Here is a 15364-nt window from a genome sequence, read left to right on the forward strand (position 1 = left end):
TTTCTAGAGTAGGTTACATGGTTGACACAACATTGTGGACTGAAGGGCTTGTAATGTGCTGTAAATTTCTATGTTATATGGACACAGCAAGGAAAATATCAAACAGAAAATCAAATATGTACATGGATATTTCCAGCTTCCTCTCCTCTGTTCCTGATTCCAACATTGAAGTGCCCTTGTTAGAATGAAGGAAAGAGAGTGAGAGAAGGCTGGAAGCATTGGCCTATTCATGATCAAGCTGAAAGAATAAGGGCTGCTAGACTGAGTCCTACAAAAAAGCTGGATGAACTCAGCAGGTCGGGCAGCATCCGTTGAAACGAGCAGTCAATGAATGCTGCCCGACCTGCTGAGTTCATCCAGCTTTTTTGTACGTTTTGATTTGACCACAGCATCTGCAGTGTATTTTGTGTTTTCTAGACTGAGTCCTGCAGGTAGCAGTTAGGTTGTTATCAATATTCATTCCACAGCATCTTGGTCCCACCATGTTCTAATGAATAAGGAGTTTTTTTCCCCCAGTATAGATAGTTGAAAACCAAACAAAAAAATCTTCAAGTTCAGCTAATTGAAGAAAAACTTAGCTCCATCAGAAATTCATGGATGTTTATTGAAATGAAGCTCGAGTATAACATGCTGCTGGACCTTAAAAGCAGACACTCAGTTCTTGAATTCTAATTTACTGAAATATTAGTTTATTTGAACTGTTTATTGGCATGTAGTCCATTCTGAAGTTAAAAATGCACTGACAGTGTGTCCGAAGTATAATCAATTTAAATCAAATGAATATATCTGTCACAACCATCATTAATCTTAATATTGTCTGAAGAGGTTACAGGGGAATAAATGGGGAATGGTGCTGATGGGATTGCTCTGAGAAACAACATAGGCTTGATGGGTTGGATAGTCACCGACGTTGTAAGGAAATATATGAGAGGAGGGCGAGGACAGAAGTAAGAGGTATAGGTCAATGTACAGTTTTGACAGGGAACAGGCAGCCTATCAGTTTAACAAGAACAAAGTCTGCTACAAGGATAACTTTTAAAAAAAGCCTGAATGAACCCATCATGGCCTTTATTTTAATGTCAGTTTTCTTAGTGTCTGATGTGTTTATTTGAATCTTATGGGAATCTTACATGTTCACATCAAATAAGCTGACATGTTTACTTGGATGATGAAGGCATTTGAAATATGCACTAGGAAGGTTTACTGCCATGGGCAAACTACACAGTGAAACCTGTATTTCTGGACCAAAGTTTCTGTCTTTATGCATTAAACTACTTTATGATATTGGAGACCGAATATTTTTTCAAGGCTTACAAGGAAAGACTCAGCCTTGGTTACCCTGATTACTTGGAACTCATTTGCTGTGCAGAGTTTTACATGAGTGCCAGAAGACGGCTCTGATTGTAAGTCATTAACTCTTAGCAGTGAGTTAACCATCTCTGTCCACCCTATGGAAGTAGTAGCTGGGTATTGCTATACCTTCAAGGCAGTTTCTTGCACCCTGCTGGATTCTTAACCATGATTTAAAACTACTCCTCATGAAATCATAAATATTTGCCAGCTTGCCTGTAAGACTTGGAAACTAATTTATGGTGTGTAACTGCAGTAAAAGCGCAAATTAATGCTCCTAAGCTAATTGAAAAAAATACTTATCAGTAAATTGGTTTCAAAAATATACCCATAGATTGAAAATGAATGCTAACAAGAATTGTAAATAGAATCTGTTTTGCTCTGAGCCCTAATCACATAAATAATTCACATAGAGAATTATTGCTGCAGTTGAAGTACATAACACACTGTCTTGTAGTTAATTTAATTAAGTTATAGCTTGCATTTAGTATATTAGAGATTATCTGAAACCATGAAGATTTTATATAGGAAATTAAATATATTTATCACCAGGAGTAAGTAAAATCTATGAGCATTTTTTTTGGAATATAAAAACTGACTACAAGTTTAATTATTGGTTAAATTGCTTTTCAGTTATCTTATTATTGTAATGACTTTCTGCATTATACACAGAATGCAAAATATGAAATGTTACTAAGCTTTGCTTTAAATTTCTGATTTTACAAATTATTTTTTTGCCTCAAGAAATACTTAAAACAATTTGCTTCATTTTATAAAGTTTAAAAAGGTGCATTTTTTTAAAAAGTTTCCATCCATAAAAAGGATGTGAGCAAGAACAAAAACAGGTTTTGCTTATTTTCTTTCACGTCAGTGTCTATATAAAGTATTCACATGAAGATAATCATTGATCGATCATCATTCATCTTTGACCCCGGAGTAGATTTCAGAACACCAGCTTTGTTTGTTTTATGTGTACGTGTAGGCTGAGATTAAGAAAATAACTTAATGGAAAAATCAGAACCTGATGTTTTAGGAATCCAAAAGGTTTATCAATGGAACTTGGAAAGGCTTTAACTGAATCTAGAAAAGTAAGGCAAATTCACCTTTTTTAATTTGCATTGGTATACTGTTTTACGTATTGGCTAAAAGTGATAAAGAACAGTGTAAATATTAGATTTGGTTACAAGGACACATTAACTTTGGTTGGTTGTTTGCATTTGTCATAAAACAAATCAGCACACCTTTATTTTTATTAGTCTGAGGAGCTGTTTGCAGTTCATAGAGCTATTTTTTCAAACTGTAAGGGAGAACAGAGTTTTAATTTTAATTATTGTGAAATTTAAAATTCTCATTTTAAATGAATATCGCTACATTAATTATGAGTGATACAATGAGGTTACCATTACATATGTTCCCAATTACTTAATGGAGAAAACTGTTGGTTCATCATTGAAGTCTCAGCAGGACAAACAAATTATTTCACTATCAGACTTTTGCTAAACAATGCATTGTCATGTCAATTATACCTGAAGTTTCTCCAAATGTACTGCCATAAATTCAATAGGAAGTGATCCAAAATGCTTATCCCTGGTTCCCTAGCCAAGAGATTGTTGAATTTGTCACCTTAGAAGCTGTGGAGCTCACTGTGTACAAATTAGCCACTGCATTTCTACAACAGTTGCTGTAAAATGTATTCAATTGACTGTACAGAACATTAGATTCCTTTGGTTATGAAAGATGCTATTTTTCATCATTTCTCCAAAGTATTGAATAATATTGTACTTAAGTTAGAGTTAAAAATTGGAAAGAATCTTGCTAAATTTTAACAAGCATATACTCTTGTAACTCACAATGTGTGTAAAATGTGGTCATGCTTCTGCTGCCAACTAATCAACATTGAATATCAGTCATGTATTACTTTTATTCCCTGTATTTAGGAGTATTGAGCTGTCATACTCAGCAATGACAGAATTTAACCTAGATACTGGGCTGCTCTCAGTCATCAAGATATTCCATTTTCTGAATGTATAATGTTCACAGTATTTACAGTAACAAAGTCGAAGGCAAGGTGACACATTCTTACAGTTTGTAGTTAAAACATACAAGTTGCAAAACTCATGCATTAAAGCTTGAACATAAATTGTCAAAAGTCATTTTTTTATTTTGCTCTCGTAAGCTTTTAATATAAAATACTTCCATTAAAAAATTATTTTACATGCAATATTTGTTTTGTCAAAATATGGTTTGCTATTGGAAAACCAAATCAATAATGGATTTCAATTTCTGACTAGGTGATGCTGACTTTTCTGGAATCTTTATTCTTTAACCATATATGAATTACATAAAAGTGTGTATTCCTAACAATACAAAAGAATAATTCCATACTTATGAAATTAACTGAGCTTAAATTCCCCACTTCCTGATGTATGATTCAAACTCATGGCTCCAGATCATTTGTCTTGGGCTACGGATTATTAGTTTACAGTGAGAATTTTGAAGACAATCTTCAAAATACTATTCCTTCAATACAGCCAATGGTCAGTTTCTTAAAAGTTCCAAATTATGAAGCAAGGCATAGTGAGCAGAGTTTATTTTCATTGCAGAGGTACAAAATATCTTTGCATAAAAATGTTAATGATTTATTCATCCTGGACTGTGATCATGAGTGTTTGTACAAAATTAACAGACCTCCTGAAAATCCAGAGAATGGTGAAATCCTTTTGAGATTTTATTTAATGGACAGACTCATTGTAATAATTAAAGGAACACATTTCTTGATAAAAATTAAGTTGGTTTCATTTGTTGCAAAAAAGCTAATGAGATAACATTCACCAAGGTAATCACATTAGCTGGACATGATCATATAGTGAAAAAGTAACATATAGACCTTTCTGTTCCACTTTTCTCCAAAGCACAAAAAAGGAAATGCCCACTTAAAACCATGACTTTTTTAAAGCGACTGGATTTGTTAAATTAGCTGATGTAACAAACAAACTATCTGTGGAAGACAAATTGAGAAATTGGTAAGCATCTTTAACGGAGAGGTAGTCAGCCAGTTTGTAGTGTTTCAATGAAACTTTATTTGTGGCCAGTAGCTGTAAAATCTGATTGATGAGGTCTAAGATGTCATCCTGTGCTGAACAGGTCTCATATACCAATGGCCTTTTCTTCAAGTGTGCAAGTACAAACAAAGCAAATAAATAAGCAATAAGTATAGAGAACATGAGATGGGAGAGTCATTGAAAATGAGTCCAGTTCAGTGGGAACATTTCAATGATCAGACTACTGAAGTCAGCCCCTGAGGTTCAAGTGCTTGACGGTTAAGGAGTAATAACTGTTCATGAACCTGGTGGTGTGAGTCCTGAAATCCCTGTACCTTCTTCCTGATGGCAGCAGCGAGAAGAGATCATGTCCTGGGTGATGGGGGGCCCCAATGACGTTTTCCTGCAGCAACTCTTCATGTAGATGTGCTCAATGGAGGGGAGGGCTTTACCCATGATGGACTGGGCCATATCCACTAGAACCTCCAGGATTGCTACTTGTGACATGTGCGAGACATGCTAGTAATAGGAAGATCATAGAGTTTAATATATGGCTAAGGAGTTGGGGTAGGAGAGATGGCTTCAGATTTTTGGATCATTGGGCTCTCTTCCAGGGAAGGTGGGTCCTGTACAGAAAAGATGATTTGCACCTAAACTGGAGGGGGACTAATATTCTGGCAGGAAGGTTTGCTAGTACTGCACAGGGAGCTGGTTTGATCTAAAGTTTCAGGGGGAGGGGAACCAGAGGCCCATAACAGATAGTGAAATGGCTGTTTTCTGACAACAACGTACTTGGAAACTGGGAGGCCTTCAAAAATGAAATTCTGAGAATACAAAGCTTGTATGTACCTGTCAGAATAAAAGGCAAGGATAACAGGTTTAGAGAACCTTGATTTGAGAGATATTGAGGCCCTGGTTAAGGGAAAAAAAAGGAACAGCATGGCAGATATAGGCAGGTGGGAACAAATGAGGTACTTGGGGAGTATAAGAAATGCAAGGGAACACTTAAGAAAGAAATCATGAGGGTTAAAAGAAGGCATGAGGTTGCTCTAGCAGACAGAGTGAAGGAGAATCCTGATGGATTCTACAGTTATGTTAAAAGCAAAAGGATTAGTTAGTTAGTTACTGCCTGTAACACTACTGGGATTTAGGGCAGCGATGAAGGCTCTCCATCTCTGTGATCTTTTCTATTGTGCCCCAGGTGTTATTCAGGCTCTTCATTTCTGCCTCTACAGTGTGGTGCTAAGTTGTCTTTGGTCTCCCATGTTTCCTCTGCCCTTCAGGGGTTCATTGAAGTGCTGCCTTGATGATGGAGTTGGCCTCTTTTCTCATCATGTGCCCAATCCATCTCCAATGTTTCCTCATGATGGTTGTGGCCATGTCCTGTTGGAGACAATGGTTAAATAAGGCATGGTTGGAGATTTTTTCTTTGCCAGAAAAAAGGGCCATAAGGGAAAAAAATTGGCATCTGTAAGGACCAAAATGGGCAAGGACCTGGATCTGTTGCAACTTCCCTACCACACATCAGGTCGATAGTAGATGTAACTTTACTGGCTCTCCACTTGGTCTTCGACTAGCAAGACAGCAGTAACAGCTACTTTTGTTGATTACAGCTCATCATTCAATACCATCATCACCTCAGTACTAATCAACTAACTTCAAAACCTGGGCCTCTGTACTTCCCTCTGGAACTGGATCCTTGACTTCATCATTGGAAGATCACAGTCTGTGTGGATCAAAAAAAACATCTCCACCTCACTAACAATCAACACAGTTGCACTTCATGGATGTGTGATCAGTGCACTGCTCTACTCTCTCTATGCTCATGACTGTGTGGCTAGGCACAGCTCAAATGCAATCTATAAATTTGCCGATGACATAACTATTAGTGGCAGTCTATTGGATGGTGATGAGGAAGTGAGATAGATTGACTGGTTGAGCGCTGTCGCAAAAAGAACAATACCAGTAAGACCAAGGAATTGATTATGGACTTCAGGAAGGGGAAGACATCAGAACAATTGACATTAGATGATCTATCCTGGCCCCAATATACTGATGCAATCATGAAAAAGGCACACCAGCAGCTATACTTCATTAGCAGCTTGAGGCAATTTGCTTTGTCACCAAAGACTCTAATAAGATTCTGCAGATGTACCATGGAAAGTATTCTGACTGGTGACATCATCACCTGGTATGGAGGCTTCAAAGCATAGGACAAAGAATCTGCAGAAGGTTGTAGTTTCAGTCAGTTCTATCTATCATGGACACTAGCCTTCCCACCATCAAGGACATCTTCAATAGGCAGTGCTTCAATAAGGTGGCATCCATCATTAAGGAATCTCACCATTCCAGGACATGCCCTCCTTTCATTACTGCCATTAAGGAGGAGGTACAGGAGCCTGATAATTCATACCCGAAGTTTTAGGACCAACTTCTTCCCCTGTGCCATCAGATTTCTGAACAATCCCAAGAATCCATAACACCATCTCACTATTTTGCCCTCTTTTTCACTTTTTATTTATATTTTACATCTTTTCTTATTGTAACTTATAGCAATTTTTAGGAATTGTTTCTGTACTGCTGCCACAAAACAACAAATTCCATGACATATGTAATGTCATGAGGAGGCTTTAAGAAAAATTCCTATTCTTAATGAAGACAAGGTCCTGCAGGGGCATGTGTCCATCCACCACTGAAACACCAGTACTGCCACTGAGTGACATCTACAAAATACATTCCAGTTACCCATCTGGGCTGGTTCAGCTGCATTTCCCAAACTGAACTGCACCTTGATTAGAAAATATACCTGGCTAAATCCTGGAAAGTTCTATCCCAAAACATATCTGCAAGAACAACTACAGTATTTCAAAAAGGCTGCTCTCTATCATTTTTATCAAATGCTGGATATAGTTAACGCTCATATCTGCACACAAATAAAAGCATCTCTGGCTTCATTAGAAATTAAAATTCACTCAGTTCTACAATCCTCATATTACTATATGGTTAATTATATGAGTACTAATGTCTGAAAGTATTGTAAAGTATGAATATGGTAGATGTAAGAATAAAGAGCAAAAGAACAAACTACTGGAGGAACTCAGCAGATCAGGCGGAAGCTTTGGGGCAAAAGAATTGTCACTGTTATGGTCGAGTCCCTGCAGGACCTTGGGATGAAACATTGGCAATTCCCTCCACTCACAGATGCTGCTCAACTTACTGAGTTCCTCTGGCGGTTTATTTTTTTGCTAAGAATATCAGTTTCTCTTGACAGTTTAACATAAAATGGATAAACAGAAAAATATCTACTTCCTTTATGTGGCTTGCTATTAAATTTCATTTGAAACTTATTCCTGTGAAGCCATTTACTGTGTTAAGTGTACAATTTAACTGCAATAGATAATGCAGGAAATAAACAGCAAATTAAGCAACATATCAGGATAGAAATACAAAGGTTAATAAGCTTCCAGCAAGTGCCCAGATGTTCACAAGGAGGGCTTAGCATGTAAATGAGTTACAATAACATATTGTTTTCTAGTTTTCATTCGATGTTGAAAGCCAGATGCATTGGCTTTCCTAGCATGCTCATTTTCTGCTCTACAATTTTTAATAGCTTAGATTACAAATATTTTAATTTTCTGCTTCTTAAGTTTGATTAAGTGTATTAATTATGTCTACCTCACAGTACCCAGTACTCTAAAGGAATGAAAGGCTTCTGTTCTTAATTCCTGCTAACAAGATGTTAATTTTATATTTAAGTTCTCTAATTTTGCCTTCATAGTTCACATGCAATAATTGGCTTGAATACATATTTTTTTCAACAGGCAATACTTATTTGTTGCCCACAGTTCTGACTCGCTCTCTCGCTTCCCAGTTGTATGATTTGATTCAACACACCAGGCATTGGAGTGGTGAGGCATCAGCAGCAAGTAGGCCTCAACAACAAACAGGTCTCTGTGACCAAACCACTGAGGATTTCCCCTCTGCATGAGCCCCATCTTCAAGTTCCCAAATAGCCTTTAAGAAAGCAAGATTGAAGTAAGTTTCACCTCTGATCAAAGCTGGTGTGTACTTTTTCTACAGAATTCTTAAAGATTTCTGATACTGAGACATATAAAATAATTACATTTTTTGTAAAGAACTAAATGAATTCAAAACTGATTATGAACATTAAAACTCAAGAAGTCATTAAAAACCTAAAAATAAGATGAAGTGAAAGTATGCAACACACACAAAATGCTGGTGGAACGCAGCAGGCCAGGCAGCATCTATAGGGAGAAGCACTGTCGACATTTCAGGCCTAGACCATCCTGACGAAGGGTCTCAGCCCGAAACGTCAACAGTGCTTCTCCCTATAGATGCTGCCCGGCCTGCTGCATTCCACCAGCATTTTGTGTGTGTTGCTTGAATTTCCAGCATCTGCAGATTTCCTCGTGTTTGAAGTGAAAGAATACCTTTGTCTTTCTAACCTTTGGGATAAAAATCTTGATTCAAATAAATGTGAACCTTCGCTTAGACTGATTGGTAATGATCAGATCACGGTTGTCAATATAATGCTGGGAGTCATGCTACATTTGCAGCACTCAAAGTAGAGTCAAGTGGAACAGAATACAGATGGTTCTGATTTATCCCGGATATTGTGAGTCTAGCACATGGGTTGGCAACCTTTTTGCCTCTGTGGGCTGGATCATGTATTAATGAGCAGACGGTGGGCCAGATAAATGCCATAAAAAACTTGAAATATGGGAATTATCCATTTAAATACATCTAGTTATGCTTTGCCTCAAATTAATGAATAACGTATGCTAGAAAATCATTTGTGCTTAAGGTTGCCTACCCCGGTCTAGCATGTTTTGACCCTTAAGCTGGCAGTTTCTATAAACTGAATGCCATAGTCACTATGATTTTAATGTTCATAGGATACATGTCACAATATGAGAGCAAGTGGAGTACGTGCAGTTAATATCCCACCCTTCTGTTGCACAAATTAGGGAAATTAGTTAGAAAGTATAAGGATTTAAGCAAATATCAAAAATGTATGACATAACCCCACAGGGTCTGGAATGAGATATAACCATTAAAGAAGAGAGACAGGTGAAAGGGGTGTACAGAATATTCTTTGTAATCATGATTGTTGTAGTGTATACTGCTATCTAACAGATCTTTTAGATCTGACAGCTACCATATACAGGTTGTAGTGGCATTGTAAGTGTAGACCTATCCAGTTCTTCTGCATAGATCAGAAATCCCTCTCTTATAAAGGCAGCACATGTTTAATTAATACTGTAGAATAATAACTCTCAATGGTTACTCTGTTGTTTGCATATATTAAATATGATACAGAGACATTGCTTCCCATAGAACTGATTCACCTAACTTATCAAAGAAATCACATCCCTTAAAAGCTTCCTCATTTCTGGCCAGCAACACATAGCATTTCATTCAAAGCAGTGAATTGCTGGAACAAGAAAGCCACCAAGATTCATCTTTGTCAAAAGCAAGGTGCCATGATAAAGGAAAGTGGGGGTGGGGTTCTGGGGAGGTGAATGACATGGGTAGCCAATTAGCTTTAGTTTAATTTGGCATCATGATCCAGACATTGTGGATGAAGGCCTGTTATTGTGCTGTACTGTTCCATGTTCTATTTTGAGACCACGAAAGGCATAATATGAATGCAAATTTTCTACTCCTTTCTAACTGCTGTTTCTAAGACTGCACCTTTACTGGTTGGCTCATTCCTTTTAAAACTTTTTTGTGTGTATTATTGCTAATCTCTTTGTAGTGTTCAGAAGTCATGTCAAGTACATAGAACACAAGTAATAGCAGCAGGAATTAACTATTGTTAGGTGAGCAAAGCAACACTGGAGGTTAAGAGAAACTTGCCTGCCTGGCAAAAAAACCCGTTTTTTTTGCATCTGACTGGGCAGAATAAAAACAGAAAACGTTAGAAGCTCTCAGCATGTGAAGAAGTATCCGTGGATTAAAATAAAACAGTTAACATTTTAGATCTTTAGTAAGAAGCTTCACCCAATCAGGGATATTTCCTTTGCCCTATCCAATTCACCCCCACTCTCTCAGCAACTTAACACTAACTTACTTTCTCCCTTTCCCAGTTCTAATGAAGACTCCTCAACTGGAAATAGTTACTGCTCCTTAAGTATTTCTGCATTTTATATTTTGATTTCAGATTTACAATATCTGTGCCCTCCAGTATATAATCAGCACCATTTGGCCACAATCCTGGCAGCAACTCATCTGGGACATTTATCACATGGCAAAGTCACCTTGGTTTAAACTCTTCCGTACCTGAAAGCTATCACCTGTTCTTCTTATCCCCCCCCCCCTTGAAATTACTCTCATTGACTATGTTTCGGTTAAAAAAAAAGTTTCTTATCATTTATCCCGGGGTCGATGGTACGCTGTCAACATTGAAATAATTTAATCGGTGATTGTGAATAAGCGAAGTGTGCATGTGTGTGTGGGGTTTGAATAAACACTTCCGCTTCCGGGAGGGGCGGCTCCGGCTGCAGGTTCCCCTCACCGCCTCAGCTCTCTCTCAGTCTGTCAGGGATGCACTGCCGGCTAGTGCCAACCTGAGCCGAGCGCTTGCCCAGTCTTCCGTCATCTTAGTCGTTATGCGGTGGGGCAAGGTGGCGCTGAAGTGAGGGGGAAAGAGGAAGGCGGCTGGGAGAACGGGGGTGGTGGCGGACGCAGCACATATTGGCATTTACCTCGCGGCGCGATGAAGAAGTTTTTTGATGCCCGGAGGGAGGGCGCGGCCGCGGTGGCGGCGGCAGGAGCTGGTTGCCAGTCCGGAAACGCCGGCGGGTGGTCGTCCTTCCAGGGGAAGGTGTGCACGGTGGGCCGCTACCAGGTCACGGTGGAAGAGCTGATAGCGGAAGGTAAGAGACACGGGGCGGGCGGGAAGCCGGCCGCCGTTACCCGGGCGGCGCGAGGCGGTCGCGCGCGTTGGAACCCGACCGACGTTCACGATCCGGGGGTCGTCGGGCGTCGTCACGGTGGGGCAATTACTGTCAACACCGACCCGGTGCCACAGTTTAAAGCCCATGCCCTGCTGCCTTCCGCCTTCTTGATTTACCGAAACTGGTGATTGTAGAGACAAGACGTGCTATTTATATATATATAAATGAAAAATTACAAGGTGAACGGGTGACCGGGTTGAGGTCTTTTGAGAGGATGGAGACAGAAAAGGTGTTTAGCAAATCTGGCTACGTTAACGTAATCCATCAAATTCCGGAAAAAAAAACTTCATTAGACTCTGAAACTTCCATAACCAGCAGTTGAGAGTTAGTTGGAAGGAGAAAGGTGGATTTGTTGATAGGGCGAGGTTAGTTAAACCTACACAATGCGCTAGACCGTGTCGTCTCTTCAGTACTGCAAATTATCTAAAGATGTGTACATAAAATATTACCCTTTTTCAGTTTTAGATCCCTGAAGTGATCTTTCTTTATACTGTACGTACTTCATTTCGTGGTTTCCGGTAGTTCAGTGCATTTTTTGTATTTTGCTTGCCCACTGCTCTCTACTGATTGTGATTTTTCTTTTGTGTAGTTGCCACAACAAGGTAACAACAAAGAAAATGGTATCTGCGAGCACATGTTTTGCCGAATTCAATTATGGCAAAAAGAAAATTAAAATAAAACTGCAGATGCTGGAAATCTGGAACAAAAACAGAGAATGCTGGAAAATCTCACACGTTAGGCAGCATCTGAGCAAAGACAAGGTCCAGTGGCAAAATCATCAGAACTTTGTAAGCTGTGACACAGGGTCACAGATCTGAAATGCAAACTTTCTCTTGTATGATGTCTGAGTTGAGTTTTTTCCCCCAACATATTCTGTGTTGATACAAAGAGATTTGCATTGATATATGCCACTTTTGGTAGTCCAGTTCTTTACAGACAAATAAATACTAATATTTTGAAGTAATGTTACATTACTGAAAGTGCATCAGAGCAAGTTGCAATTAACTAGATTGTGATGGTATCCAGCTAATCCTTTTAGCAATTATGGTTGAGTGGAAAAATATTGGCCATTACACAGATTACATTTTCCCTGCTTTCAGAAACAATGCCATGGATCTTTTGTATCCAACTGAGAGAACAAATGGCATCTTACTTTTAACATCTTTTCCATACTATACAACTTCAAAGAAAGCATTCAGTATTCTGTGACTTCTTGGTTAAATTCAGTGCAATTTTCACCATTTTGTATTTTATTATTTGAATCATTTGATCATTACAAACTTATTATAGATGTGTAATTTCACAAGTATGAAAATGTTGATTTTAGTAAATAAACTAAAACATACCCATTCACTAGCCATGGCAATATAAGCTAATGGTGTCTGTTAACTGTTAATGAATGTTTCAGTGTATTTGATCAGCTCAATCTCCTGTTCCAACATTGAAATATTATTATCAGACCTCTGTTCAAAGTTGCATTTACTTGACATTGCTGTTTTTAAAAGGCCCTTTTATCTTTTGGGCACTTTAAGACCATTTTAAAAATGGTTTCTTCAGGATGATTGAGCGTAATAATGTCAACAATCTTTCTTGCCAATAGTAGGTTGACTGCTCAGTTCCCTTGCATTACTCAGCAATTGTCCTTGCATATTTGGCCCATTGCCTGATAGAGATAACAATTGTTTTGGATTTAAACATTAGTTTGTTGCAGCTGTGAAATTTTGTTTCATCGCTTCCTGTCAGGCGGTCAAGATTACTATATTGGAGGTAGATAGTGAGGTCAGTGAATTATCTTGGAGCTTTCCCGGTTTGATGAAGGTCCCAAATAATTGATCCAGTTGGTGTAAGGCAAGAAAGAATGTTCTGTATCATTATTAGGAGTAGTAAACTAGATTTCTCCTTCAGTTACTCTCTCTCTAGATTAGTTTATAGGGAAACGGTGTGCTTATAATAATTATAAAATGGAAGAGCAACTTTAGCGGAACAAGTTTTGAAATTAACTTTGTAAACAATGTAAAATTACAATGTATTATAATGCACTTTAACTTAATTTTTTCTTGATCAAAATAAATCTTTGAGTTTATATTTGGAATACTCAGTTTTGATTCCCTTTTCTCAGGAATATGATGCTGTAACCTGACTAACAGTCCCCAAAGACTCGAGTTGAAGCTGCAACATGGCATTATTGAAATTCACTTAGAAATCATTACATTAGACTCAGTAATGAGGCCCTCCATTGGTCGGGGTCAACCATGGATGTTGAGTCCCAGCTGTCCACATGATACGCAAGCCAGGGTGGTGTGGTATATGGAGAGCATATTGCAGGCTCCCCCTCTTCATACGTCTGATGAATCCAAAGGAATGGCAAAGACTGATACAGTTTGCTACCAGTGGCATCGCAGGAGTTGCCAGTCAGCTTTAAGCCCAGTGCAGGACAGCCTTAGGGATTCCAGCTCTGGACTTTTCCTTGGGGTTTACTCCCAGAGCCTTTTCCATGAGTGGGAATCGCCACAAGGCAGTAGAAGTTTGAGATCAGTGTTTTCCTTCCAACCACGGCAACCCCATCTGCCCAAAGCGACTGGTTTTAGGCACCCATAACCTGTCTTTGCCTCTTCTCCTGTCAGTAGCAGCTAAGTGACATGTGAAGTTAATGAAGGTCAGTAATGATGATCCCTCTTCGCCCCCCCCCCCCCCCCCCCCAATACTGGATTGTTATAAAAATCCATTAGATTGACTGTTGACCTTAAGGGGGATAAACCTCTCATTCTTGCCCTGTCTGGTCCTCTTGTGACTCTGGACCAAAGCTATGTGGTTGACAAAAAAAAATGCCCCATGAATTAGCATAACAAGGCATTTAGCTATCAATACTCACAGGAGGAAATAGAGGATGGACAGTAAATGCTTTACCACTGAAGCTCAAATTGTGGGAACAAATAGAAATACTATTATAGTGAGTGTTATAAAGATATTCTCGATTGCTCTGTGATGGGAGGGACTTTTCTGTGAGGAAATATTAGGTGGAATAGACACGCTTTCTCTGGAATTCAGGAGACTGATGTGTTGTCATGAAAGTACAAGTCTCTGAATGATTAGGATAGTGTTTGCTGAACAGTTTTCTCTTGGTTAGAGAGTCCAGAGTCAGGGGGCATTGCCTTGGGATAAGCATAGGTGATATATTTAGGTCTGACATGAGGAACTTTTTTTATGCAAAAGTAGATGAATCTCTGGAATTAATCTCACGAAGCAATTCATGCTCATAGGCTAAGTCTGAGATTTATCTCTTGTTGGTATTCAAGATAATTGAGGGATATGGAATTAGGTGGGGAGTGGTAGAAGAAAGTTTGTATCACAATTTTCCAAAATACAAAACTACATCATCTCGCATGTGTCAGGAAATGCAAATTGGAAATTAAATGTTATTTATTTACTTGTCCCACACTTTGTAAGAGTCAATTTTATTCTATATTTTCAATTTATGGGTAGAGAATTTGTGAATTCTTTAAAGAAGAATTTCCATTACCCAAATGGTGTTGGGTAGCTATAATAACCAGCACACTGAGAACGTACCTTGCAGTTTCTATGGCATCTCATACCCAGAAAGTCAGCTGAACATACAGAAATTCTGTTTTCTCCCATGTGTAATGCAGACTTCATGACATTCGAAGTTGTATTGTCAAAACTGACTGGTTTGATTGCTTTTCCACCTCCATCTAATGGTACTTACAGACAGTAAAATTGGATGTGAAGCCTACTCTATCAAGTCACATTAAATCTGGCAACTCCATTTTAACCTTTGATATGCTTCTCCATTTGTATTAATTCCTTACTTTCTGGTAAAATTTTGAATTTTATGTGGTAGAGAACCGCGAATGATTGCTGGTGTGCTTATACTTATTTTGTCCTTCGTAATCTCCGGATAGCCCAAAGAACTTTGTGGTCATTTAAGTACTTGCTGAAGTGTAGTCAACAAGTAATGCAAAATCCCTTAATCAA

General features: G+C 38.5%; 1 protein-coding gene across 4 annotated transcripts in view; it reads left to right on the top strand.

Moving 5' to 3' along the window:
- Positions 1–2315: 2315 nt before the first annotated feature.
- Positions 2316–15364, top strand: part of LOC140714244 (AP2-associated protein kinase 1-like) — a 109582-nt gene continuing 96533 nt past the window's right edge. For 2 of the 4 annotated variants that reach the window (XM_073025285.1, XM_073025282.1), the window contains exon 1: positions 10906–11290. In XM_073025285.1, coding sequence (XP_072881386.1) covers positions 11131–11290 — 160 coding nt within the window. In that variant the 5' untranslated portion in view covers positions 10906–11130. Of the gene's footprint in view, positions 2439–10905; positions 11291–15364 lie in introns of those variants that run through there. The other 2 variants (XM_073025283.1, XM_073025284.1) reach the window with 2 other exon arrangements.

This window comes from Hemitrygon akajei, chromosome 21 (genome assembly GCF_048418815.1).
Source record: "Hemitrygon akajei chromosome 21, sHemAka1.3, whole genome shotgun sequence".
In the NCBI taxonomy this organism is placed as follows: Eukaryota; Metazoa; Chordata; class Chondrichthyes; order Myliobatiformes; family Dasyatidae; genus Hemitrygon; species Hemitrygon akajei.